At 42.0% G+C, this 25,158-nt stretch overlaps 1 protein-coding gene across 1 annotated transcript in view; it reads right to left on the bottom strand.

Moving 5' to 3' along the window:
- Window positions 1–883: 883 nt before the first annotated feature.
- The window catches only part of ACVR1B (activin A receptor type 1B), a 42,397-nt gene continuing 18,122 nt past the window's right edge, over window positions 884–25,158 (bottom strand). The window contains exons 2-9 of the mRNA XM_075591177.1: window positions 23,737–23,976; window positions 20,477–20,722; window positions 15,922–16,152; window positions 14,112–14,279; window positions 13,038–13,194; window positions 12,810–12,934; window positions 10,975–11,105; window positions 884–5,824 (exon numbers count right to left, since the gene is read on the bottom strand). Of these exons, the coding sequence (XP_075447292.1) occupies window positions 5,699–5,824; window positions 10,975–11,105; window positions 12,810–12,934; window positions 13,038–13,194; window positions 14,112–14,279; window positions 15,922–16,152; window positions 20,477–20,722; window positions 23,737–23,976 (1,424 nt within the window). The 3' untranslated portion in view covers window positions 884–5,698. The remainder of the gene's footprint in view (window positions 5,825–10,974; window positions 11,106–12,809; window positions 12,935–13,037; window positions 13,195–14,111; window positions 14,280–15,921; window positions 16,153–20,476; window positions 20,723–23,736; window positions 23,977–25,158) is intronic.

Genomic DNA, 25,158 nt, shown 5'->3' with positions numbered 1-25,158 from the left:
AATTAATTTGATATGAATTGTTTTTCAGTCGGCCAACCATTTGTTAGGCAGCATTGTATAGTGCTGCGAAGTGACTGCCCTTCTGGCCTTGGACAAATCACTGCTTAGCTTTGTGCCTCATGAAGATGAACATTTTTAGGGAAGCTTTGAAACGTGAAGATCTCAAGCTGGGGGCTCGCTCTAAGATTACACTCTGCAAAAGTGAAAACATACTTTTTGTAGCCTCCCCTAAGGTACGGTCTCTGCCTACTCCTCAGGGCGCTTTTCTATATGCTCCGAAGCAACTGATTGCAGTGAAATTGGCCCATTCAAGTTAATGGGAGTTTTTGGGAGGCCGGGGGTGCGATTGGCCGCTTTGGGGGGCCTCTTGTATAAGCCCCTTAGTATTAGCTATAACTACCGACATATTTAAGGTGGTCTTGTGTCTCCACTGTGATGGTAGGAGGGAGCGGGTCTTCATTAATAAAAGGTGAAGCCCGGCTGCCTGCCCGTAAAAAACATATGTCAAGGGCTGAAGTGTAAGCTTGGTTAAGAGCATCTGGTTGTAACCACTCTAGCACCAGTCTCTATGCCCATATACCAAGTAAGGCAACATTTGATTGTAATCGTTTAATTGTATTATATATAAATAGGAAAAAAAGTACCCTTCACTAAATTCTCACAGGAGGCATCAGTGAAGCATTAAATGAATGTGCTGCCATAGATAATATACAATTAAGCATTACCAAGCCTCAAAAACCAGTAAGTACCAAAAGATAAAAGCATGAGGATGAGGATTAAAACAGGGAGTCATTGTTCTTGGATTACCATCTATAATGCTGGGTTCATAGGCAGTGCCATTTAAAAAGAATAAAACACAAACCTAATAAACACACAAGTAACATGAATAAAACAAACTTTTAATGTACAGCAGAAATTGGACAGCATTTTTTTATATTAACAAAAGATTTGTCTATCATACAATTTATTTACATTTGCATACTGAGGAGGTAAAGTGTCTAAGTGGTTCTTTTACAGTCCTTTCCAATACAATGAAAACCTGGATGGTAAGAGAAAAGTACCAAAAATTCATCTTAACCACAAATCAGCGCCAGATGGACCAGACACCTATTGCAAAGCAACACTTTGTGGTACTGTCCGGCTCCGGAAGGGTTACCTGAAAAATGAATCGACTAAAACTTTTCTTCGAAAGCTGCATTTCATACTCAACATGTTTGCCACCTCCCTGTGGAAAAGGAGCACGCTGCATTATAAAACAAAACTAGAACCTTCAAAATTCCTGAAGTTGCTTCTGCTTGGGTAGCAGGCACAACCGGGAATTTTTTTAAAAAAGCAGCCGATCCCCCAATCTCTGCCCTTAATGGTCGAAGTTTGTAAATGCCACTTGCTATGTGGCAAATGTCACATGGGGGGGAGAAAGCACTTGTTTGATATGAATTGGGCGACACTAGGGATAGACCGCAAAATCAACATTGCAAATTTGCCGATGTTTTTTTTTCTCTTTTTAATATTGTGGCTAGCGACGTTTCAATGGAGAGAGACTTGGAAGAGTGGAAGGATATAAAAAGGCTTATTATACAGTGCAGCGTGTTCACTTTCATTGGATGAGCATCTCCACGTCAAACAGAAAATGCAGCTTGCATAGAACTGCTCTGTTAAGGGAAATATGTATGGGTTTAGATCCCTTTAACTAGCAGTCTTGAGCAGACAATACAAACTGAGAAATTCACTGTCCCTGTTGATTATGTACCTATCTTGATTACTGTAAAACATTCAGACATCCTGAGAAAAATGATTAGAATTCATGCTACAATTCAACTTAAAAGTTTGATTCTACCATCACTACATTATGTGCTTATGGCCTAAAAACTACAGCTGAAAGCTAGAAAATAGTCACCTTCTGTACATAAAAAAATAAGCGGGCCAAGAGTTTGTTTTCATTATTTCATTGAATGATGCTTTAGCAAAAAACATTCTAGTTCAGAAGACAAGAAAAAAAAAAAAACAGCAGTTTCTTTTGAGATTTCAACATTTACATGGTAATTCTGCAAAGAAAGAAGTGTAGAGAACACCTCCCATAAGTTAATGTAGTGGTTATACAAATGTATGCATTTCATGACAAAATGAAAGCTCATATGCATGAATGTAGATCCGATGATGCAGAGTATCAGGTCAACAAGAGACATGTCAAATCGGATGTTACATGGAATATACCTGGAATACTGTCCAGGAAAGAAAGTGCTTTCTACACTCACTAGGAACAATAAATACTTTTTCAACAAGACAAACGGGCGAGTGGAAATAACTTGTGCCAAGCAGATGTCCAGGATAACCTAGGTCCCTTTTCAGGCATTGAATGAAGGGGACCCAAGAGTGGAAGAAAATGGAAATTCATGCGGCCTTCAACCCTTTAGGTGTCAAAGGGGCCTGCAACACCCAACAATGTATTTGCAGGCAGGCCCCAAACAGGTTCATGGATTGCATTTGTTCACTGCATAACTTAAATTATACAATACAAAAAGCACAAGGAGTATGCAAATTGTACAGTCAAAATAAGAAACCAATGAACTGAAGATGGCAAAGACATAGCCACGGGCGTAAGCCAGCATGCACATCTAGATCTAGGTGGTTAAAGGTCTTGCTCACAGAGAATAGGCCTCGTTGAGGCAAACGTGTGCAATCATTTTTATACATCGAGTGCCTCATTGGCAGGCTGCTTCCATTTATGAACAATTTAGCCAGTCAGGTGTTCAGTTCAACCATGTGTTTCTGGCAAACTGTCTGCTTCTGGAGAACACCATCCCTCTTACTGAAAGAGGTCAGTAGTTAAGAAGGCCTCTATACTTCAGGCAGGACAGCTAGAATACTGTGTCCCGACTTTCATTACAGAACACATACATGGTGTTTTTAACATCAATGATAGAACATGCAAGCATGTCATACAGAATAGATTTTGGTTGACTTTTACCAGAGTTGAATCAGAGATGCCTCGTGTGCTATTGGTCAAGACCGGATCGCAACACGTCACCTTTTCCCAATAGTATTTAAGTGTGAAAGTTTGTTGTAAAAAAATAAAAAAACACAATAGTGTTCAGTAGAAATTATTTCATTATTGATAAAATGTCTAAGTACCCCTCAGACACCTTCTTCAGGAATGTGCTCACGTCTGCATTTTTAAAACCAGGTAGGCAGCAGAAAAAATGGCCACTATCCTGCTGGGTACCATCACCATTCTGATGGCCTAATCTTAATGCTTCCACAATATATGGCAATATGTCATTAAATCAATCACACCACTCATATGTTCTGATTCAATTTTGCCAAACTAAAATTTAGAATCCTGATATGTTGTATTCGCATGTGTGTAACATGTTCACTAGCATTTGCAGTTAGCGTAATGATGAATGCTGTATATGTAACACAACAGCTCAACTTACACAGATCACACCCCCCCAAAATACAAATCTTTATGTACACCCCATTAACGCACAAGCCAGCTCCACTGCAGTATGACAGCAAGCTGTGCGAGGTTGCAAGACGCACCTCAGACAAGATGAATGGGAGAGTTTATTTAACAGTTCTGCACAGAAAGCAGAAAAAAAAAAAATATATATTTATTTATATAATCACTTCGGACACGTCACTAAAACCCCTGAAGGATACACACAGAAAAATGGTGTACACCTGAAAAAACAGACAATGAGAATATGACATTATAAAAATGCGACATGTAGCCGTGAGTACAGATCCGTTCCAGCTTGTAGAAGAAAATTCCAGGTACATGTACAAATAGTTCCAGTGTAAATATAGCTTGGCGCATTTGGTTTTTTGTAGTGATTTTTATACAAACAATAGTCTGAGAGGTAATATTTATACGTGTGTGTGTGTGTGTGTGTGTGTGTGTGTGTGTGTGTGTGTACGTGTGTGTACGTGTGTGTACGTGTGTGTACGTGTGTGTGTGTGTACGTGTGTGTACGTGTACGTGTGTGTACGTGTACGTGTGTGTACGTGTGTGTACGTGTGTGTGTGTACGTGTGTGTACGTGTGTGTGTGTACGTGTGTGTGTACGTGTGTGTACGTGTGTGTACGTGTGTGTGTGTGTACGTGTACGTGTACGTGTGTACGTGTGTACGTGTGTACGTGTGTACGTGTACGTGTGTACGTGTGTACGTGTGTACGTGTACGTGTGTGTGTACGTGTGTGTGTGTACGTGTGTGTGTGTACGTGTGTGTGTGTACGTGTGTGTGTACGTGTGTGTGTACGTGTGTGTGTACGTGTGTGTGTACGTGTGTGTGTACGTGTGTGTGTACGTGTGTACTTTTTATATATATTTATAGAGAGCTGTTTTTTGTTTTTCTTTTATACAAAGACTTAAAATATTTAATAAAAAAAGTTAAAATCCCTACTCTCCCCAAAACTTAAAAACAAAACAAAAACAAACACTCCAGTTAAAAGTTATGGCTTCAGAGTTATTGTAGATGCTGAACCAAAAATTCTCCCATCCAACTAACATCCTGTATTAAAATGTGATGTGTCGCTCAAATAGAAACCGCTTTGCCGGGCCCTGGGTGGTCGAAACACGGTTCACGTGCGAGTTGCTGATCCGCACCAAATGAGAACCACACTTCTTCCTTTCTAAAGTGTACGGAGGTCTTCCAGGGCGCTGGCTGCAAGGAACCATGCCTTCCACAATCCTATCTATTGAATGAGCACACACATCTAAAATCCCTGCTGTTGGCAAATGCTTGACACCTGAGATTCATTATCAAATGGATTTTTGCAGGTTGTCCTCCTCGCTTCTTATCCTCTTGGACAGCGCAAGCTGAGGGTCTTTTAATTGATACATTTCTATTGCCAATAAATTTCACCAGCACAAATCTCCTCTTCTTGGAAAGCGGATGTTACGTGTTATGACCAAATAAGCTCAGAGTTGGGTTTCACAAAAACAAAAAAAAAGCAACTAGGAGGCCCTATACGCAAACTTTACATGAAGTGTCACTAAGGTGACCTACACATGGACACTTCAAAAAGTGGAGCTGTATATTTGCGCATGCAGACAAGCTCACATGTACACCTACAAAACACAGGTCAAAGAGAGCTACACACAACCTGCACATGCATGGACGCGGGTCTACGTGGACTGTGTCGTGTTTTCTTTCAAGCTCCAGTGTTCATTTTTGCAAAGCCTGAAGAGAGAATTCATGTTCCTTTGCCTTGTCGGATTAGGGTAAGTCGCTGAAAAACCTCAGCTTGCTCACAAGTCTCTCAGAACCTGAACCAGTTGAGAAAAAAAAGAAAAAGAAAGGAGGAGGGGGAGCATGGGTCTGTTGCACTGGGCAGTACCCTGAACAAGTTAGACGAAGAAGATTTTACCTCACAATGATGAACGGGGGGGCGCCACTGTGAGAACTCGAAAGTCAGGCAATGCGGCAATCACCTGAAGTTAATTCCATATGGTCATGCTCGTAAGAAAAGAAAAAAAATATAGAAAACAAAATTCTCTATTTCATACCCAAACCTAGAATTAATTTGTAGTGTGCTGTTCTCTTCCGTTTTGGCCAAAAAAAAAAAGCCCCGCTGTCCAACTGGCAGTCGTCTGGGAAGAAACGTTGAGGTAGGCCTCATGTTTATGTACTACGTCATGGCAGCTTGTATGACTTTTCCACATTTTCTCGGGGGTGGGAAGGGGTTGGTATTTTCAGATCTTCACATCCTCCTGTATGCTGAGCTGTGACAGTGTTTTTTTAATGCGCAGAGCTGTCAACCGGGCTGCCCCATTAGCATACCAGCACTCCTGCATCATCTTCCCCATCACTCGAAGAGCCTGGTCAATACAAACATATCAGATCATGAGTTTGTGGTAAAAGGAACATCTCTACAAGCAAATTCCTTTCAATTACAACTTATCAGCTGCCCCCTTTCCTAGAGATAGTCTGACTTGTAACAGTATAAAGCTTTGCAGATGGAGCTCTGTGGCTTTCAAACCTGGATATACTACACAGGGCTTTAAACAGCAGTAAACCATTGTTGGCATTGAGCGAACATCACAAAGTGGGTAGTTACATAATGCTTCTGGGGATTGCATTTACACTGTTCTTCCTACATAATTCCAATTTGTAGTTTGTTGTGCTTTAAATTGCCTTGACCCACACAATTAAACAAAGATGAAGTGGCCAAGAGAAGATCTAACATTCCATGAGGAATTGAAGGGAATACGCTTGACATCTAAAAGTAACAAATCAGACATTCTTTACTCTTCGAGGTCAGATTCAGAATACGCTGTATTCTTCAGGCTCATAATTTGTGTATGTTTAGGCTTGCACACAGTTGGGGGGGGGGGGGGGGGGGAGGGGTTGCGGGGGGCGGCAAGAAGTTACGAATGAATTTTTCCACCCGTCATCAGTTTGGTGGTATTCACATGTGGAGGACCAGCACCTACTGCCCTGAATAAATTGTTATCTTCCCAAGAAAACAAGGCTACATTACATTCATTCAAATTTCAAAAGTGGAAGTGGAATATGATCTTGCTCATCAATAGTCCCTCATTCAATGGCCATCTTCACTATCAATTGATGTTTAGTCTTTGCTCAACTATGTATTATTGAAGGAGAAAGAGATAAAAGGTGTATTTAGGGGAGGAATGGTGAGGGAGATACAAGAAGAAAGATGAAGGGGAACAGAAAAAGAAAAAAAAACCTATAAAAGAACAGTCTGATTGTGTAAAGATGTGCTGGTACTTTTAGAACATTAATGCATTCATTTATTGCTCCAGACTGGTCTTTTAGAGTCTGTATCTCCATCATTGCACTTGCATGCTATTTTCCTCCTCCCCCATCATCACTTCCTGCCCCTGCGCACACTACTTCACCACACCCTCTCTATCCTCCCCTGCAACGCACCCTACTCTTCCCTCTGAGTAACGTTCTGACCGTCCTTTATCAACCTTTCCATGCTTTTGAATAGGTGGTGCCTGGAGAAGGCCGTTACCGAGATGCAGGACACACTACTACGTTGAGTCTCTCTCATTGGTAATAAAGTGGCCAGAAGTTTGTATTCAAAGACAGCAAGCACCCGACACGTCTGGCTAGGAAGAGCGGGAGAAGAGTTGACCGCTCACTAGCCAGGCTGATAAATGCTCCATACATTGGTGAGGAGGGAACTTTTCCATCCCTGATTTTACATGTTTAAATCCCCCCCCCCCCCCTGATATTTATACAGTTTAATAGTTGCAACCTTACATTTAAACACAGGGTGGCTATGCACTGTATACGTGAAAGGTCACCTGGGGACAAACATTGAAAAGGAGTCCAGGGGAAAGAGTGAAATGTAACCTTTATGTCTCTAGTAAAATGATATGCTGTGTGCCATTGGGTTGTTCTCCAATCCAGACCCGTTATTTCAGAGCAACCCATTAATATTCTATTCCTATACCAAATCAGGTGCATTTACTTGTGTTTGCAAATGTATCAAGTTTTCCTACAATCTGCAGTGGCAGGTGGACGTGGAAGAGGTTTGCTTTATACAATAAGAATAGCTTTTTTCAATTATCTATTAAATGTTGCATACGCATTTCTAATACGAGCCTTTACCAAAAGGTGGAAGATACGGAAAGAACAAACAATCTATTTCATGACTTCTTTTTAACAATGTTTTATCGGTTTTGGACCACACATTTTACTTCGTGACATATTGTGGTCACAATTGTGTCTATTTATTTATAAAATGTTTTACCAGGAAGTAATTGGAGTCCAAGTATATGAAATAAATGCTGCACACCTAAAAAAAAGTATAATAAAAGATGATACAATTACCGGTGCTCCTGTGTTTAAACGATAGCCTGTAATCAATCCAATGTAAGTAGTAGCTGAAGGAACACAGGGCACAAACGGATTTGGAATAACCAACTCATTTATTGAGCCAAACGTTTCGACCTTATTGGTCTTTATCAAGTGACATAGTGGCCACTATGTCACTTGATAAAGACCAATACGGTGCTGTGTTTGGCTCAATAAATGAGTTGGTTATTCCAAATCCGTTTGTGCCCTGTGTTCCTTCAACTATTACCAGGAAGTAATACATTGAGTTACCTCTCGTTTTCAAGTATGTCCTGGGACATACCCTCCCAATGATACACAGAAAAATAGTTCTCCATTGAGCAATGTTCAGAGATCAAAATGCAATAATTTGCAAAAAAAAAAAAAGAAAAAAAAGTTACAGAAATTCATTAATGGTAAGGTATTCTCTCAAATGGTCTCTCCAGTAAAATGTCTCGAACCACCACTTGCCCCCAGCTTTGTGGTGACGTTAACCACAAATAAAGGAAAGATATATATATTACGTATTATAGGCTAAAGCAGTAAAATTCCAGGCATTATTGAAAACCCTGCTCTGATTGGTTAAAATTCCGGGCATTATCCAATCAGTAATGTCCGGAATTTAAGCAGCTTGCAATGTCTAGTTTTCAATGTGTTTATTTCCAGCCAATCAGCTTTCAGAACAGCTGAAACAGGGCAGGGGATTCGTCTGAATGAAGTAACAGCTCAGAGACAGGACAGGGGATTGGTCAGGACGTATCAGCCACGGGTTGACTCCTCCCCCTCCCGAGCTGACAGATTTTCTGAGCAGATTCAGTTGAATTTGGGGGGGGGGGGAGCGGGGGGGAAAGAGTCTGCAAAGTTTAGTAAATGGCTGCATTTTTTATTGTGTGTGGTGTCAGTAGTGGTGTTTATGGGTATAGCAGCAGCGTGCGTTGTTGTGTTGTGTGTGTGTGTAGAGCTGCTGTGTGTGTGTGTGTGTGTGTATAGAGCTCCAGTGTGTGTGTCAGCAGCAGTGTTTATGGGTGTAGCATGTGTGTAGCAGCAGAGTTTGTGTGTGTAGAGCTGCTGTGTTGTGTGTGTTTGTGTAGAGCTGTTGTGTGTGTAGAGCTGGTGTGTGTGTGTGTGTGTGTAGAGCTGCTGTGTTGTGTGTGTGTGTGTGTAGAGCTGCTGTGTTGTGTGTGTGTGTGTGTAGAGCTGCTGTGTTGTGTGTGTGTGTGTGTAGAGCTGCTGTGTTGTGTGTGTGTGTGTGTAGAGCTGCTGTGTTGTGTGTGTGTGTGTGTGTGTGTGTGTGTGTGGTGTGTGTAGAGCTGTTGTGTGTGTGTGTTTGTGTAGAGCTGTTGTGTGTGTGTGTGTGTGTGTGTAGAGCTGCTGTGTTGTGTGTGTTTGTGTAGAGTTGTTGTGTGTGTGTGTATAGAGCTGCTGTGGGGGGTGTGTGTGGAGCTGCTGTGGTGTGTGTGTGTGGAGCTGCTGTGGTGTGTGTGTGTAGAGCTGGTGTGTGTGTGTGTGTGTGTGTGTATGTGTATGTGTGTGTGTGTGTGTGTAGAGCTGCTGTGTGTGGTGTGCTGTTTGTGTGTGTGTGTAGCAGCAATTTGTGTGTAGAGCTGGTGTGTGTGTGTGTGTGTGTGTGTGTGTGTGTGTGTGTGTGTGTGTGTGTGTGTGTGTGTGTGTGTGTGTGTGCGTGTGTGTGTGTGTGCACACAGAGGGGACGGCAGTGTGTGGATATAGATATCTGCAGTGTAAGCGTATATAGAGGTGGTTTCATGTATTTACCATTTTATTTTAATTTAAAAAAAATCTATTTAACTATACAAAAGTGTCTAATATTTATGAAAAAAGTCTACATTTAGCCTATAATAGTAATAATTCCCTGTGTTAAAGTCCCTCGGCTTCGCCTCGGGCCTTCAACTCTTCCAGCCAGGGCATTATTGGCCAGTAATGCCCTGTTCTGAGGGGATTATTACTTAAATACAATTAACATTTAATACACACGCAAGACCTAGAGTAACACGCACAAGATCCACGGTCTTTTGCGCTTTAAAAATTTGCTGTGTGGCTCTCTCCTTACAGCTGCGTCTCACGCCCCTTTCTCCGATGACGTCACGGTAGCTCCGCCTGCTCCGTCTCCGTGCTACTGGGTCTTTAGGGTAGAGCATAAAGACGCAGCAGCATGGAGACTGAGGCGGAGGTGATACAGTGATATCATCGGGGAGAAGGGCGCCAACCCCAGCTGCAGGACGCCAGGACCCTACACCGTACTGCAAATTTAAAAGCGCAAAAGACCGTGGATTTTGTGAGTGTTACTCTAGGTCTTGCGTGTGTATTAAATGTTAATTGTATTACACTATATATCTTTCCTTTATTTGTGGGTGACGTCACCACATAAGCCAGGGACATATTGGCCAAAGATACCCAGCCAAGGAACTACCAAGGAATCTCTAAGTGCTGGTTCGAGACATTTACTGTCCATTATCATCTTACTAAGTGTAAGTAGGATACTGTGGTCTCATCAGTGACCCTGTGGGCAACATATTGCGCTATGGTCTTCTCACTTTCTGTTTATCCTACAGAATGGGGAGAGCACTCTGGAGAAACGATTTGAAGAATACCTTACCATTGATGCATTTCTGGGACGGTTTCTCTTTTGGCAAACCATTGCATTTAGATAACCTCTGAACATTGCGCCTAGGAGAACTATTTTTCTGTGTACCATATAACTCAAGGTTTTGAGAAGAACTTGTTAAGATCTCTAGGCTTCCTAGGATTTCTCACATGGAGACGGATTTCACTCTGAATTCTTATTCACTTATTAGATTTTTATTTGCACTTAGCAATTTAATATTCATTTCCAGCAATCATGGTTTACAAACCACAAGTGATGGTAGAGCGCTTATTGTATATTTAATTGTGTCTAAATATCTATATCAAGCCAATGTAACACCTGTTGAACCAATTTTATTGGTTGCATTACAACATGAGATATGTTTAATAGTTCTGGAAGCTGAACTGCAACAATTAGAATAAAGTTGCAGCAGAAAAGGCAGAGCTGTAAACCCGTTATCAGACAATCTCAATGGTACTGTACCTATTTTAGTGGATATATCTATATAAATTTTTTTTTTGAAAGTGTACTTTTTTTTTTTCTCCCCCAAAAATGTACCTCATAACTTTGCCACCAATTCGGTATGTTCGGCCGCAACTTCTGGTCACACACTACTTTTCTCATTTCCTCAATAGAAGGATCTGAAGGTACAAGGTCGTAATAGGGAAGCTGATATTCCTCATGGAAACCTAAAAAAACAGAATCAAATTGGTAAAGCAGGAGACGTTTGAAAAAAAAAAAAAAAAAATGTAAACACTATTCTGAAATATGGATGCATGGAAGAAACTCAGCAGAGGTAGTGCTATGAGATGGGACTTGAACAGCTGTTTTATTTTAGTACTTACAGGTGCGATCAGAAATACAGCCAACACATATATGAACGTTGCAAGTGTACTGCTCCCAAGTGGACAAAGTGCAGTTAGGATGCATGCAACAAGCAAGGCTTCCAGTGGGGACACAAACAAAATGTTGAAGGTCCTGGTCTCAGAACGCAAGGACGTAGGGTTTCCAGCGTGTAATTATATTATGTACCATAATACAGTGCCATGTACATGGCTGCCAACATATAACTGACCAGGTAGGTGGAATTGCTGGGCAATTAAGCCTAAACATGGTGTCAACCTCCACAGCTTTAGATCATAACACACTGAACCAAACCACTGTAATAGAGGGAATTTAAACTAAAAAACAGATGGCTGGAAACAATTTTAGTCTCTATTGACATTACAGCCATTATTTTCTCTCTAGGTTTCCCCCACAATTGTGTTGGCAAAACACACACACACACACACACACACACACACACACACACACTTTACAACCCCTGACTGTACACCTGCTGCACAGACTAAAGTTTCTGAATGTGTCTCTGCTAGATCATCCTGGATGGCCCTCCACCGACTTAAAATGAACACGACAAAAACAGAGCTCCTCATATTTCCTCCCAAATGTGGCCCCACTACCTCCTTCCACATTACTGTTGTTGGAAGAACTATTATACACCCAGTATCACAAGCACGTTGCCTAGGGGTCACACACTGCTCCTCCCACATTCAAAAAGGTGCCATAACCAGTCGTTTTTCCTCCGCAATATCACAAAGATGCGCCCTTTCTGATGTTGCTCTACTACTAAAACTGACAAAGGCCCTCATTCTCTCCCGTCTAAACTACGGTAGCCTCCTCCTGTCCGGCCTCTCACCTGTCTCCCTTACAATCTATCCTAAACGCTGCTGCCAGAATCATTCTACTCTTTCCTAGATCTGTCTCCGCGTCTTCCCTGCTGAAATCCCTCTCCTGGCTTCCGATCAAATCCCGCATCTCACACTCCATTCTCCGCCTCACTTTTAAAGCTTTACACTATTCTGCTACTACTTACATCTCAGCTCTAATTTCTCGCTATACACCATCCTGACTCTTGTGTTCTGCTCAAGGATGTCTTCTCTCTACCCCTTGTGTGTCTAAAGCCCTCTCCCGCCTTTAACCTCTCACGGACTGCCCCACACCTCTTGAATGCCCTTCCCCTCAATATCCGATTAGCATACTCTCTATTCATCTTCAAGACACATCTTAAATCCAATCTCCTTAACGAAGCATACGAGTAGCTCCAAGCTGATACTATACACCTCATACATAAACCGTGGTCCCTTGCAGACGCACTTACCAGAACGCCCACCTGCTGTCTCTTGACGTACTTTCTACCAATTAGATTGTAAGCTCTTCGGGGCAGGGACTCCTTTTCCTATATGTTACTTTGTCTGAAGCACTTCTTCCAATTGTGTGTTTTGTATAATTTGTTATATGATTATGTTACATGTATTACTGCTTTAAAGCGCTATGTACATAAATCTATACATACATATATGTTGTTATATGTGTATAAAGATGAAGATTACCTCCTGCACTTCCCCTACGAGCAATTTCCCAGTAAACTAATCCCAGAGCATAAATATCGGCACATTTAAAGGAGTCGAAATGTTTCATGTTTATGGTCTCATCCAAGACTTCAGGAGCCATGTACCTGCATCATGGAAAGAAAGGAAAAACATCAATATGAACAATTTCATAGTTACTCAGAGGGTAGAGTTAAGTATTTGAAGACTTGATGACGTCTCTGAGCTTACCGCTTGGTTCCGACTCTCTGGTTTGGAGCAATATCAATCGTGTCGGTGACAGAGTCATGACGCACAGCAAGTCCCAAGTCGGCGATGGCGCACATGCCATTCTTCTTCACCAGAATGTTCTTGGACTTTAGGTCTCGATGAGCAATTCCAGGCTTTCCTGTAAAAAGAAAGCATAAACTTATGAATAAACTGATGTGCATGTATCAACTATGTAAATGTTTTAAAGCAGCAGTTCAAGCTGCAGTTTTATTTTTATTTTTATTTTTCTTCTATTCAATATGTGCACAATACAATCTGCGCACTGACAAGTGATTAGCTAAGTTGCCAATCGATCCGTTCTCCTGTAATCGAACGCCAAAGATTTAGCCCGGGGTTCACTAAATCACTGTCAGTGCTGCAGAGTTCAAGATGCAAAGGTCTGTGCGGAAGATCATGTGACCAGGCAGGAACAAGTTACAATTGGTGCACTGCTAGAGAGGGGAAAAGGGGTGTGCCAGAGCCTCTCTCAGAAGAGGAAGGGGATGTGACTTTTAAATGGTTGCTATAGAAACAAACATGATTGTTACATTAGAATACATTTTAAAAAAAAAATTATGCTACAAGTATTTTCTCATGGTACAGAACTGATAAAAAAACACATGTATGATGATATTGCTTTAACTGCAGCTTTAAGTCGCTATATCTGTGTAATTTGGCACATAGTTTGGAACGCACTAAAGATCGATGAAAAAACAAAAACAGTAATGACACTTCAGAATATCGGACATGCAAACAATTTTTAGACCTTTAAACAATGGTGTCAATTATTTTTCAAATCACTGTACCAGCCAAATAAATAATGGTAGTCCTTGATGAGCAGTTTGTAAGCAAAATGATAGATGGTGAGAAGTTGAGACAAACATGCTTCATTTTTCTGTGACGTTATTACTTTGTAATTCCATGTTTGTGTGTGCCAAGCCATGCTCTAGATTGATTTCAGTTTGCTTGTGCATTGCAAATGTTAGGGTTATTCTTACTAGGTTTATTTTTTCACATATCTGAAATGCTCTGATAAGAGTATTATTGTTGCCTTACCCTGAGTTCCAACAATCTCCATATGCAGATGGGCAAGACCACTAGCTGCCGACAGAGAAAGTTTGATCATGCCTTCAATGGTAACCGTGTATCGATTGAGATAGTCAAACAGTGAGCCATGCTCATGATAGTCTGAAACAAGCCACAGCTGAGTCCACGTCCCATTGTCTGCAGAAACACAAGATACAAAGACTGTTGAAACAACAATCCTGCATTGAAACTTTTTTGGGGTGTGTAACTGAACAGTTTACAGTGATCAATGAGACGAAAAATTACGGTGCAAACGTTGGACCACTGACAGCAGTCAATCGTCATAGCCATAGTCTTCATCCGTTGGTTCATCATTGCCATCGACCTTTTAAATGTATAATTGCACCGTAGTTAAAATTTCTCCTAAAACAGGGAGCTTCCAGTAATAAGAAATGAAGTTTAGCCATTACTATTATTTTTTTTTTAGCACAAGAGACCTAAAGTCACTGAGTGAAAGGGGAAATATTCATTTTAATTCTGTATCCAATAGTTCTGGCGGAGCATTGAGCAGTAATCCAATAACGTTTCCCGACTGACAACCGTAGGACACACTGGTCCATGCATTTCTCTCTAGATCAAAAGTAACCCATCACATTAGTTTAACAGGATACGCAAAGTTTTGATTTTGGCAGAATTTAGAGTATAACTAGTCTAGTCTTTCAAAACATGCATCACCCAAGACTACAGAAAGTCGGCTTTTGTAGCATTTTCTGTCTTAAATCCTTAGTTGTTGAAGATTGATGCTCTGAATAGTACAACCTGGATTAAAAGGTAAACTGCCCCACAACAATATCAGTCTAACTTGTTTTTCTTCCTCTATTTTATAGTCTCTGGTTGCCGTTTCATATATAAATCATGAACTAATGCAAGCTACCTGCTCAACCTGGCAGGTCTATAATCAGTCAGTAATATACTGAAGACCTACATATACATATGTAACCGGTGACTTTATTTAAAAGAAAGCATAGCTTCGGTCATTTTATGCTGTTTGAGGTTATTCTGGTCCGATTTGTGCTTTTCTACAGACCGGTTAAAACTTGATTGTCCCGGGTAAACCAGTACGTTAAGTAGGGTTAATACCTTAATTCCTTGAATACCATTTGTCTGTGTTGTACTAGAGAAGTTTCAGTTATGTGACTCAATTCTTATTTAGGACAGTGGTTGGATTCGTTTGTGGCCCCTTTAAATGTGAACAGGTCTGTGCACAGGTTTATTACAAACTAAACCGTTTTAAAAGTACAACACTACATAGTTTATAACTACGAGAGAAAAGGTATCTACGATGGCGCTGTCTTGTGGCAAAATGACAGTGAATGTTAAAAGTGATGAATAATAAACACGTGACCTTAAATGTGCAAAATTGTGAGTATACAGACAATACCTGTATCAAAGTGATGGTGCAAATGGTGACCAAATAATTGAGGACCTCCACTCAACCTTAGATGGAAGAAAATGTTCCCATGTTTCTTCAGATACAGGGATTCCAGTCCCCCGCTCCCTTTTTGTGCTGGAATCCATAGTTTATAACTAGTCTGTTCAATTTACATTTTTAGTTTGCGAGACTGGTGGAGACATGTGGCCCACGAGAGTATCCGAAATCCCCTGATCTCGTAAAGTTAAATCCATACTATTCAGGGCTAAGAGTTCGTCAGATCCCATAGCGGAGCATCCCCTAACTTTTGCTATGAATAGAGGAGACCCACTACATTTATAAGGCAGCTTTTTCAAGTGAAAATCTCCATGCGCTTTTATTGACAGGGCCATTTTTTATTATTTTTACCTTTGTTGTCCGCAGCAATAAATCCCAAGATGTTCTCGTGACGCAGCATCACAGTCTGGTAGATTTCAGCCTCTCTGAACCACGACCGCTCTTCCCGGGAGGAAAATATCTTGACCGCTACATCCCCCCCACGCCACTTCCCGCGCCACACTTCGCCAAAGCGCCCTTTCCCGATGATCTCCTGCAGGACAATTGTTCTCGCCACGGTTCGCTGGACAAAAAGTGGCAACCCTGGCGGCAAAAAGGAGGATGTGGGTGTAAGAGCATATTTCAATGGAAAGCAGACAAGCTAGTGAAAGGCCAGAAAATGCGGACTTCTAAATGCGATTAATCTTTCAAACATTCAGTGCTCCGATATGAAATACTTTCATTTCTACTTCGCTAATATAAGAAGGAGTTATACTTTGGATGGGAAGCGGACGAGAAAAAGGCAGCCATTTTTTCCCCCCACCATGCCCAAAAACAAAGAATGCTACTGCATGGAGCGCGCTACATTTTGTGTGCCACACTTTTGCATGACATCAATGCGATTCGGCTTCATAAGTTCTTTCTGGAGTTCGGTGGTACAAATGTGCAATGGCTTTAGGGAAATCAGACACGCACATCCTTTAAAAAAAAGTGCTATAGTATTATTGGAAAAGTCACACTTTAACCAGTACCTCGAGCATGCTACATAAAGCAGTATATGAAGCAAAAACATACTGTATTACAGCCAACACCAAAGGGGTCATGTCACCTATTCAGAATTGAACTAAAAAGATAGTAATCCATTTATTAACAGAATATGTAAAGTTTTAATATTTCCATGGTAACTAAATGCATAATCTTAACATTATCTGTTGTGGGGGTCCTTTTGCTTACTTTTTGTGAAGTAATTTGAATGTCAAGTGCCAACCTGCTGAAATGGAAGGACATTACCTATGTAATGGGAGAATGCATTTCACAGGTTGCGCAGGAAAATTAAATAGATTTTTCCCCACATTGTATACATGAGCAATTGTTGCTTATCATGTATTTAATGAATATAAAGTAGCAAAATACTTTAATACATGTAATATTTTTAATTGCTACATCATGGACTGGCCATTATGTCAAATATGCATCAATTCACCATCTGAAAAAAAAAAAAAAAAAAGGTACAACCTAAAAAATAAAGTCTCAAGCTGCCTACAATGACACTACACTTAATATGCTTTCATTTAAATATATTTAGAATATAAAACTAAAGCATGCAGAATGATTTTCACAGACTCGCAATAACCACAGATAGACCAATGCCCAGCATTTCCAGTCTCCCAGCCGCCCCTCAACTAGTTCGCCAGCATTGAAAATGGCAATATCTGAACAACATCCCATTTCAATACACATGTATGCAGATGACACAATCCTATATGCACACAGCCATAGCCTCTCCGACCTTGAACACATACGTCAGTCTGACGTTTTGAGACTCGAAAACTGGATTTCCCAAAACAAACTGTTTTTAAACACAGACAAGAATGTAACAATGGTATTTGGGACCAAGAATACATTTTTAAAGCTTCCAGTGACTGAGCTCCAGATCAGAACCAATGCTAACACCACCCTAATTCCTGTTACTAGTTTTAATACCTGGGCATATGGTTTGACTCCCACTTAACATTCGGAATGCACATTGACACCCTGAAATCCAAAACCTTTGCCAAACTAGGTGTACTTTATAGGAACAAATCCTCCCTAAATCTGCTGGTCAGAAAGCGCATTGCACAGCAGATGCTAATGCCAATTATCGACTATGGAGACATAGTATATGGCTCGGCACCCCAAACCCACCTTAGAAAACTTGACACCCTCTACAATTCAATATGCCGTTTTGTTCTCCAATGCAACTACAACACACATCACTGTGAAATGCTCAAAGAACTAGACTGGTCATCAATGGAGTCTAGGCACAAGTTCTCCTTTCCTGTCTTGCCTTCAAATACTTTCTGGGCAAGCTACCCAGCTACCTGAACAAGCTCCTCACCCCTACCACATGCAGCACTTATCATCCGAGATCTGACTCCAAAAGACTGTTCATGGTCCCAAGGCTCAACAAAAGTATCCGGCCGCTCCTCCTCTTACCGTACACCCCAAAACTGGAACAACCTACCAGAGACTCACATCCACCATCAGTTTAAGTTCTTTCAAAACCTAGGCTGTTTCACAATTTAATCTGGTCTGTAACTGTTTCATACGCCCATAATATATATTATCTCTAACTGTGCATGCAATGTCTTGTATATAATGTATACCCTGTTCATTTATGTAACTGTATTTGTAACCATGTATTATTTGCCTTAACTCTGTGCCCAGGACATACTTGAAAACGAGAGGTAACTCTCAATGCATTTCTTCCTGGTAAAACATTTTATAAATAAATCAAATTTACAATGCCGCTCTGGCCTCCAAGCACACAAAGGCCAACCAGAGAGAACTTCTACACAATAGGACAGGGTTGGGAAACTCCAGATATCAAAGGCCACCAACAGGTCAGGGTGTAAGGACATTCCTGCTTCAGCACAGGTGGCTCTTTGACTGAGCCACTGATTTGCCACCTGTACTGAAGCAGGGCTATCTTTAAAACCTGACCTGTTGGTGGCTCTTGAGGACTGTAGTTGCCCTCCCCTGACCTAGGGCTTTCTCTGCTGATGTTTGGAGGGCACTAGAAGGCATTATAGTAGGTAATAAGGTCACACGCATTGATGATTGAGTATGTGCCAATAATGTATGCGAGTCATTGTTCTCAGTGGAGTAGAGGATTTAGACAGCTAAAAGAAGTGCCTGATCAGGCAGTTCTCTTTTATATTGCCGCATGTTCCTTCTCAATGTGGTTGTGAGCATGGAAGCTAATTTCAAACTAAACGCCAGCTTTTCAAACGCAGAATATTGAATGCCACAGTTTGATGCAAGATATTTAAAAAAAAAAAAAATTAAACAAAAAAAAACCTGTTCAGTCAAATTGACAAGATAAATTGCCTCATTTTGAAAGGGGCACAAAAGAACAGGCAGCTTGCAAGAACACCTAATTGTAGATAGTTAAAAACAAATAGAACATATGATTGTTTTTTTTATTGCACCTAACAATTATTTCGAAGTGCAATCCCTATTAGTTTTCAGAAACCAACCTAACAATGTACTGTAGTTGTTTTTCTTGAACAAAATGTTATTATACAAACGCATTTTGTTCTTTGGGGAAACGCAAGTTATTTTCACCTGTGCCTTCAAAATGGTGTTTAGTAAACCTCCCGCACAGCCCGCTCCTGCTTTAGGGACAATAGAGATCTATAGGGGGAGCTATTCCCGTGCAAACTCCTGTTCAGAACAGATGTCATACAAACAAAAATAGCCAGAGGAAAACCTCCCAACGTTTACAAATAAACGTAAACGTTTGCGGCACCCGATCCCGCAGACCTTCCGGACAACGCGATCATTAGCCTGGTTATTGCAGAACTGCAATCTGCCGCCAGGAATGGGAGCGGAGAACAGACTCCTCTTCCGATCGCAATCTCAGTTCAATGAGAGCCGGTCGCGATCTCGCCTAGAAACAAGCAAAACGGCAATGCCTGAAGCCCCCGCAGGCCTCAATACGAAATTGCCCCAACGGCACAGGATACTCAAACTAAAAAAACTACTTAAATATACTTATAAGATTTTTTTTTTAAATAAGCGGTTACCTAGATCAGGGGTGCGCAAAGTGGGGGGTGCAAGATATTTTTTTTGGGGGGGGGGGGGGCGGCGTGGCTGTTAGAGGCCCCGCGCTTCCCCGAAAGCATTTAAAATAAATGCCGGGGATCGTATGAGCCCTCAAACTTTTACTTACCTTCCCTTCCAGCGACACGCCTCCATGGCAACCTGGTGCGGGTCACGTGACGTCACATGACACCACGACATAATTTGACGCCGGAGCCTTGCAGGGAGGGGGGGGCGCACTCGGGAGGGGAGAGGAGACAGGGGGCGCACGTAAGAAACTTGGCACACCCCTGACCTAGATCAGGGATGCGCAAACTGGGGAGCGCAAGATTTTCTGGGGGTTGGGGGAGTGCAGCGGTTACAGGGGTCCCGCGCTCTTCCCCAAAGCACGAGGCTTCTGTAATTTCCCTTATCTGGTCTCTGTCGGCTTCCAGCGACACGGCACCTTGGTAACGTGGCGTCAAATGACGCCGCCGGAGTCACCTGAAGACGCGTTGCTGTAAGACGCCGGACACAAGGTAAGGGGGGTGGTGCGAGCAGGGGGAAGAGCAGGCAGGGGGGCACAGACTGAAAAGTTTGCGCACCCCATACCTAGATTTAACACCTTTATCATATCAGCGGTTAATTTAGGTCTTCGGAGGGACCACACCCAGATTTGTTATATGACATTCTTATTACTCTATATTACAAGTTTACAATCTGAAACTCAGGCTTTTTTTTTTTTTTTTAAATACAAGTTTGTTTTTCCAACACAATTTAAGAGTCAAAGAGGAAAGGTAATATATTTTCAAACCTTTGTTGCCCTGGCAGCAACGGGGTTTAACAATTAGCCGGAAGTGATTACCTGAGCCAGAGCCAGACGTGGAGAGATCATAGACCAAATCTGGAAGAGTTTTATCTTTCGCCAGATACATTTCGCACGACGGATCCTCCAAGTCGAGCCTCTGGCGGTTGTGATAAACGCGCTGGTGACAGTGGAACAAGACCACCACGATCAGGATAACACAGAGGAGGAACACGGGGATCGCAATTACGGCTACCAGCTCCACCGGACCCCAGCCAGGCGATGTCTCCTCCTCCTTTGTGTGCCCTAGAAAGGGAACATGGATAGAGAAGCTTCCTTAAGCACTGCAATCAAAACAAATGCATTTGGGCTTCCCTGTGCTTTCTTTATGAAAACTGAACATGAACTTTTGCTTTCGTAAAGATGAAATATTGTTCTCAGATACCCCAACACTGGCTTCTAGACAGGACAACAGAGCATTGCTCTCATATGCATACTGCCCTTCTGCCAGTAATTTAGCCATGGTACTTGCTCAAAAACCATTTGCCCAGCATTTTATTGCAAATTTGGGTATATACTAGAGGGGAGACAACCGAGACTGGTGCAGAGGGAAACCTTCTGGATTTTCAGTTTCCTTGATACGAAGGTCTGCTCATGGCACAAACAACTGGCAAAATGACACCTGTTTTTTGGATGAGAGGTAATATTGGAGGAATCTTGCATCCTTGGGGGAGAGATAGACCATGTTCTAGCCCTGATCACTTCCACATTTGATAGGATCCCGTGAACGGGGGACAGCCCATTGGCGTATGCTTTATCCCCACTGTGGACTCGTACAATCTTTTTGCGATCTGTATGGCTATTACGATTGAATCCCTGGTGGCAGCGCAGATTCGGATATTATTTCTTGATTGATACCCCCTTTTTTTGCACGTCCATCAGGACGTATGTTTTATTGGCAAGACTTGAGATTAGTCCAGTGGGATTTATCTGTAGGAAGATCTCGTGGTAAAGTGCCACCCAATAGATAGGCCTCTTACAATACCCCCTTCATTTGTTTTGGTATGGTTTGTCATTTTGACTATTTATGACCTTTTCCATACAGTCCATATTGTTTTTGTATTGGCCTATAGGTCTGTCCCATTATCACGTGGGGTTAATTTAGGAGATTTCAGAGATCTCTTATGCCGGTCTTCCCATAGCCTCTAGGGTTAGACCCCCTTTACAGCAGTACATTTCGGGACCCATGGTGCTGCAATCCCGTGGTATGGGTTGTGTTTACTGCACTACATTGTTACGTTCAAGAGTAGTAATGGGCGAATTTTTTTCCGGGCGATTTGGATCCGCCGGTTCCTTTGGTCCGCGAATTTCAGCGTATCAATCTCAAAAAAGGGCGAGTCGCATTTTGCGGATTTTTAAAAATTATTATTACCAATACACTGTGCTGATCCCACAACCGGTGGACGGATTTGTAGCATCCAATCCGCAGATTCAGCAATCTGTTGGCGGATTCTTGCTGAATCCGCGGATTGGATTGTACAAATCCGTCAACGGAGTGTATCCAATGGCGGATTTTGATGAATCCGCACAGATTAAAACCGACCAAATTCAGCCGCGGATTTTACACCGCAAAACTGATTTTTTTTGGGGGGGGGGGGAGGTAGCAGAAAGGAGAATGCGAGAAATGGATGTGCGGAACCTCCCACCTCTCTCTTCATGAGATACCTTCATAACTTTGATATTTATTCATTGTTAGACAGCATTTCTTATTACATTTTGTAGTATATGTTCTTATGGCAAAGTGTATATATAATGTATTTTAATTTGTGTTTCTGTTCTCCTATAGGTTTTAGTGAAGATGGGGAACCACGTTTATTAGCGAGTGGAAGATAATTCCTTTGGGTAAATCATTTCTATTATGCCAATGCACTATGTTGCTGTATAGCGGTGTGTGTAGCTTTCTCTAATAAATTGTTTAGAAGCAGCAATTGTAGGTTATGTTCATGGTTATCATACTTAATGGAAATTATGCGTCATCACATTTTAAGTGTTATTTTAGAACTTCACAGATTATAGCCGCTATCTTTGCGTTTAAACTCCCCCTCACCTTGTTATCATTTACTATTAGATTATTTTTTTTTGAACATTTTTCACTTCTGTTCCCATTATACATATACACATTAAAAAAACATTTTTAGAGTCACGGCGGACATATTTTTTGACAGTTCTATTTATATTGTTCATTATTATACTGGGAGAGATGGATTTGTTATTTTGCATTTTTATGGTGTATTCATTACTTCACGACTTATGAACTCTTTCCACATTGGGGGAGGAGTTAACGCTTCACTTTCGTTCTATTTAATAGGTGTTCTTGATGGTTTCTGACTATAAATAGGTGTGTGGAGTCATTTTGTAGTTTGACAAAGGTGCGTCCGCACCGAAACGTTAAAAATAAAAAAATGATAAAATAATAATAGATTTGAGTCGTCATCCAGCATATTAATGGCCAACAAAAGCAGTCTCATGAGAATAGCCTAGACTAGGGGTACGCAAACTAGGGGGCGGGGGCGGTTGCAGAGGCCCCGCGCTCTTCCCCAAGGCATTCAAATAAAATGCTGGGGGACCGTGCGAGGCCTCTGCAACCTGAACTTACAGAGATTCAGCCGGCTTCAGGACGCGTCTCCATGGCAAAGCAGCATCAAATGACGCCACAGGGTCATGTGACGTGATGTCACATGACACCGCATTGAGGTGAAGAGGTCGCCAGCACCGGGAGAGTGCGCAGCAATAAAGGTTTGCGCACCCCTTGCCTAGACTAGGGGTGGCTACCTCCAGTCCTCAAGGGCCACCAGCAGGTCAAGTTTTCAGGATATCTCTGCTTCAGCACTGGTGGCTTAATCAGTGGCTCAGTCATTATGACTGCACCACTGGTGCTGAAGCAGGGACATACTGAAAACCTAGCCTGTTGGTGGCCCTTGAGAAATGGAGTTGACCACCCTTGCACTATATGGTCGTCTTAGATTTATGCAAATGTGTATATACATATATTCAGTTTAAACAAAAAGTCATGCCTTGCAAAGCACTATGCACCGGTCACCTCCAGTGAGTGAACAAGTAGATTTTATATTAAATGTATATTGAAACATGATTATATGTGTATATATTGGGTAGGAAGATGCATCGCTTCAAGAGGAGGAGGAGTAAAGACACTGACTGGCACCGGGTTTGCAGAGGGGGAACCTGGTTCAATTCCTTGTGACCTTGGGAAGTCACTTTATCTCAAACAACAAAAAACAAGAACCGCCCTTCTCACTTACCGCTTGGCACCAAAAGGTCAACGTTATTGCAGTAGTCCGTGTAACAGCAATGGGTGTTGAGTATGTCCTCTGAACTAAGACAGTAAAACGGTTTGCCGGCAGGTATCAGCTCCGCAGAAGGAATACAAGCTCGCACATGATGCTCCATCCCATTTAGGTTAGCAATGGAGACCATGCAGGCCCCGTCTGTCACACATGTGTAGTTTGAATGGATGCAGTTCGAACACACACATCTTATCGCTGAAAAGGCAAGATAAGATAACTCATTTGTTTGGTGAACCATGGAAGGTCATGTAATAATGGAATAAAACATTTACTTTTAAATTCAAAGCACATTAAAATTACACGGGACAATCATTCATGCAGACACCTCTAGGGTGGAATTCAGGTCCATTCTTAGTAACCTGCTCTATGCTGACCAATGTTATGCAGTGTGACTGCACATGGTTGAGGCAGAGACTCTCAGGCTTCTGTACCCAATATACGCGACTTTATCCGCACAGTAAGCCCCCCCCACCCCCCCCTTCACTCATATGGGAAGTTTGAGGGATCAGTCTCAGTGGGAAAATAAAAAAGGAGAAGCTCCCCACGCTGGTTTTTTTTTTTGTGTCTCCCCACAAACAACTGGTTCCCAATCAGTTCTTATGTAGGCCCTGGAAATCACTATACGTTGTTGAGAATCTCTACAGACCAAGTTTAGGCCGAGCTCACATTGCCTGCTACCTGCTTCCATGCGCGCCTCCGCCGTGCGCTCCTGCAGCCCAGCGACCTATGATCATCCCCAGCAGACACAATGATTCGCAGACGGGCTTGCGGGGGCGCAGCGTGCTAGTGGCAAGGCAGTATCACACACTGCAGCAGATTGATTGGATATGACTTTGTATCAAATTGAGAGTTTCTGTACACACACACACACGTCACGGAGCTGGTTCGCCCTCATTGTGCGAACCGCTCACTTGACCGGCCCTGCGCTCCCTTGAGCGCTTGAAACTAAAAATTGAATAAGACCTACGCTTCCGCACGCAAGCCCCTGCTAAAGCCGCTCTCATTGCGGCTGCAGGGGCTCAGTGCCGAGCGTGAGCGCGCCTCAGCGCTCCTGGACGCAGCCTAATGTTGCAAGTAATACTCCCCCGTCCCCACTGCCGAGTCTCTGGTCAATTTCAGCAGCCAATCAATGTAACAAAAAGATGGAACCGGGCGCTTCTAACTATGAAATAACTGAAGTAAATTAATGGTGAAAGATAACCAATAGTAGCGAACCTAAAAACCAAATAAGTATATATACACAAATATAGTGAATAAATAACCTGCACCAAACGTGATCAGTGAAATATTATATGTGAAATATAAATAAATACAGCAGCTCTACACCCTTTAAGGACTGTCCGGGTCCAATGTAGTCTTGCGTTGTCTTCCAGGTAG

Source organism: Ascaphus truei, chromosome 3 (genome assembly GCF_040206685.1).
Source record: "Ascaphus truei isolate aAscTru1 chromosome 3, aAscTru1.hap1, whole genome shotgun sequence".
Taxonomy (NCBI): domain Eukaryota; kingdom Metazoa; phylum Chordata; class Amphibia; order Anura; family Ascaphidae; genus Ascaphus; species Ascaphus truei.
The sequence above is the reverse complement of the archived record's forward strand: the minus strand, read 5'-3'. Positions and strand labels throughout refer to the sequence as shown.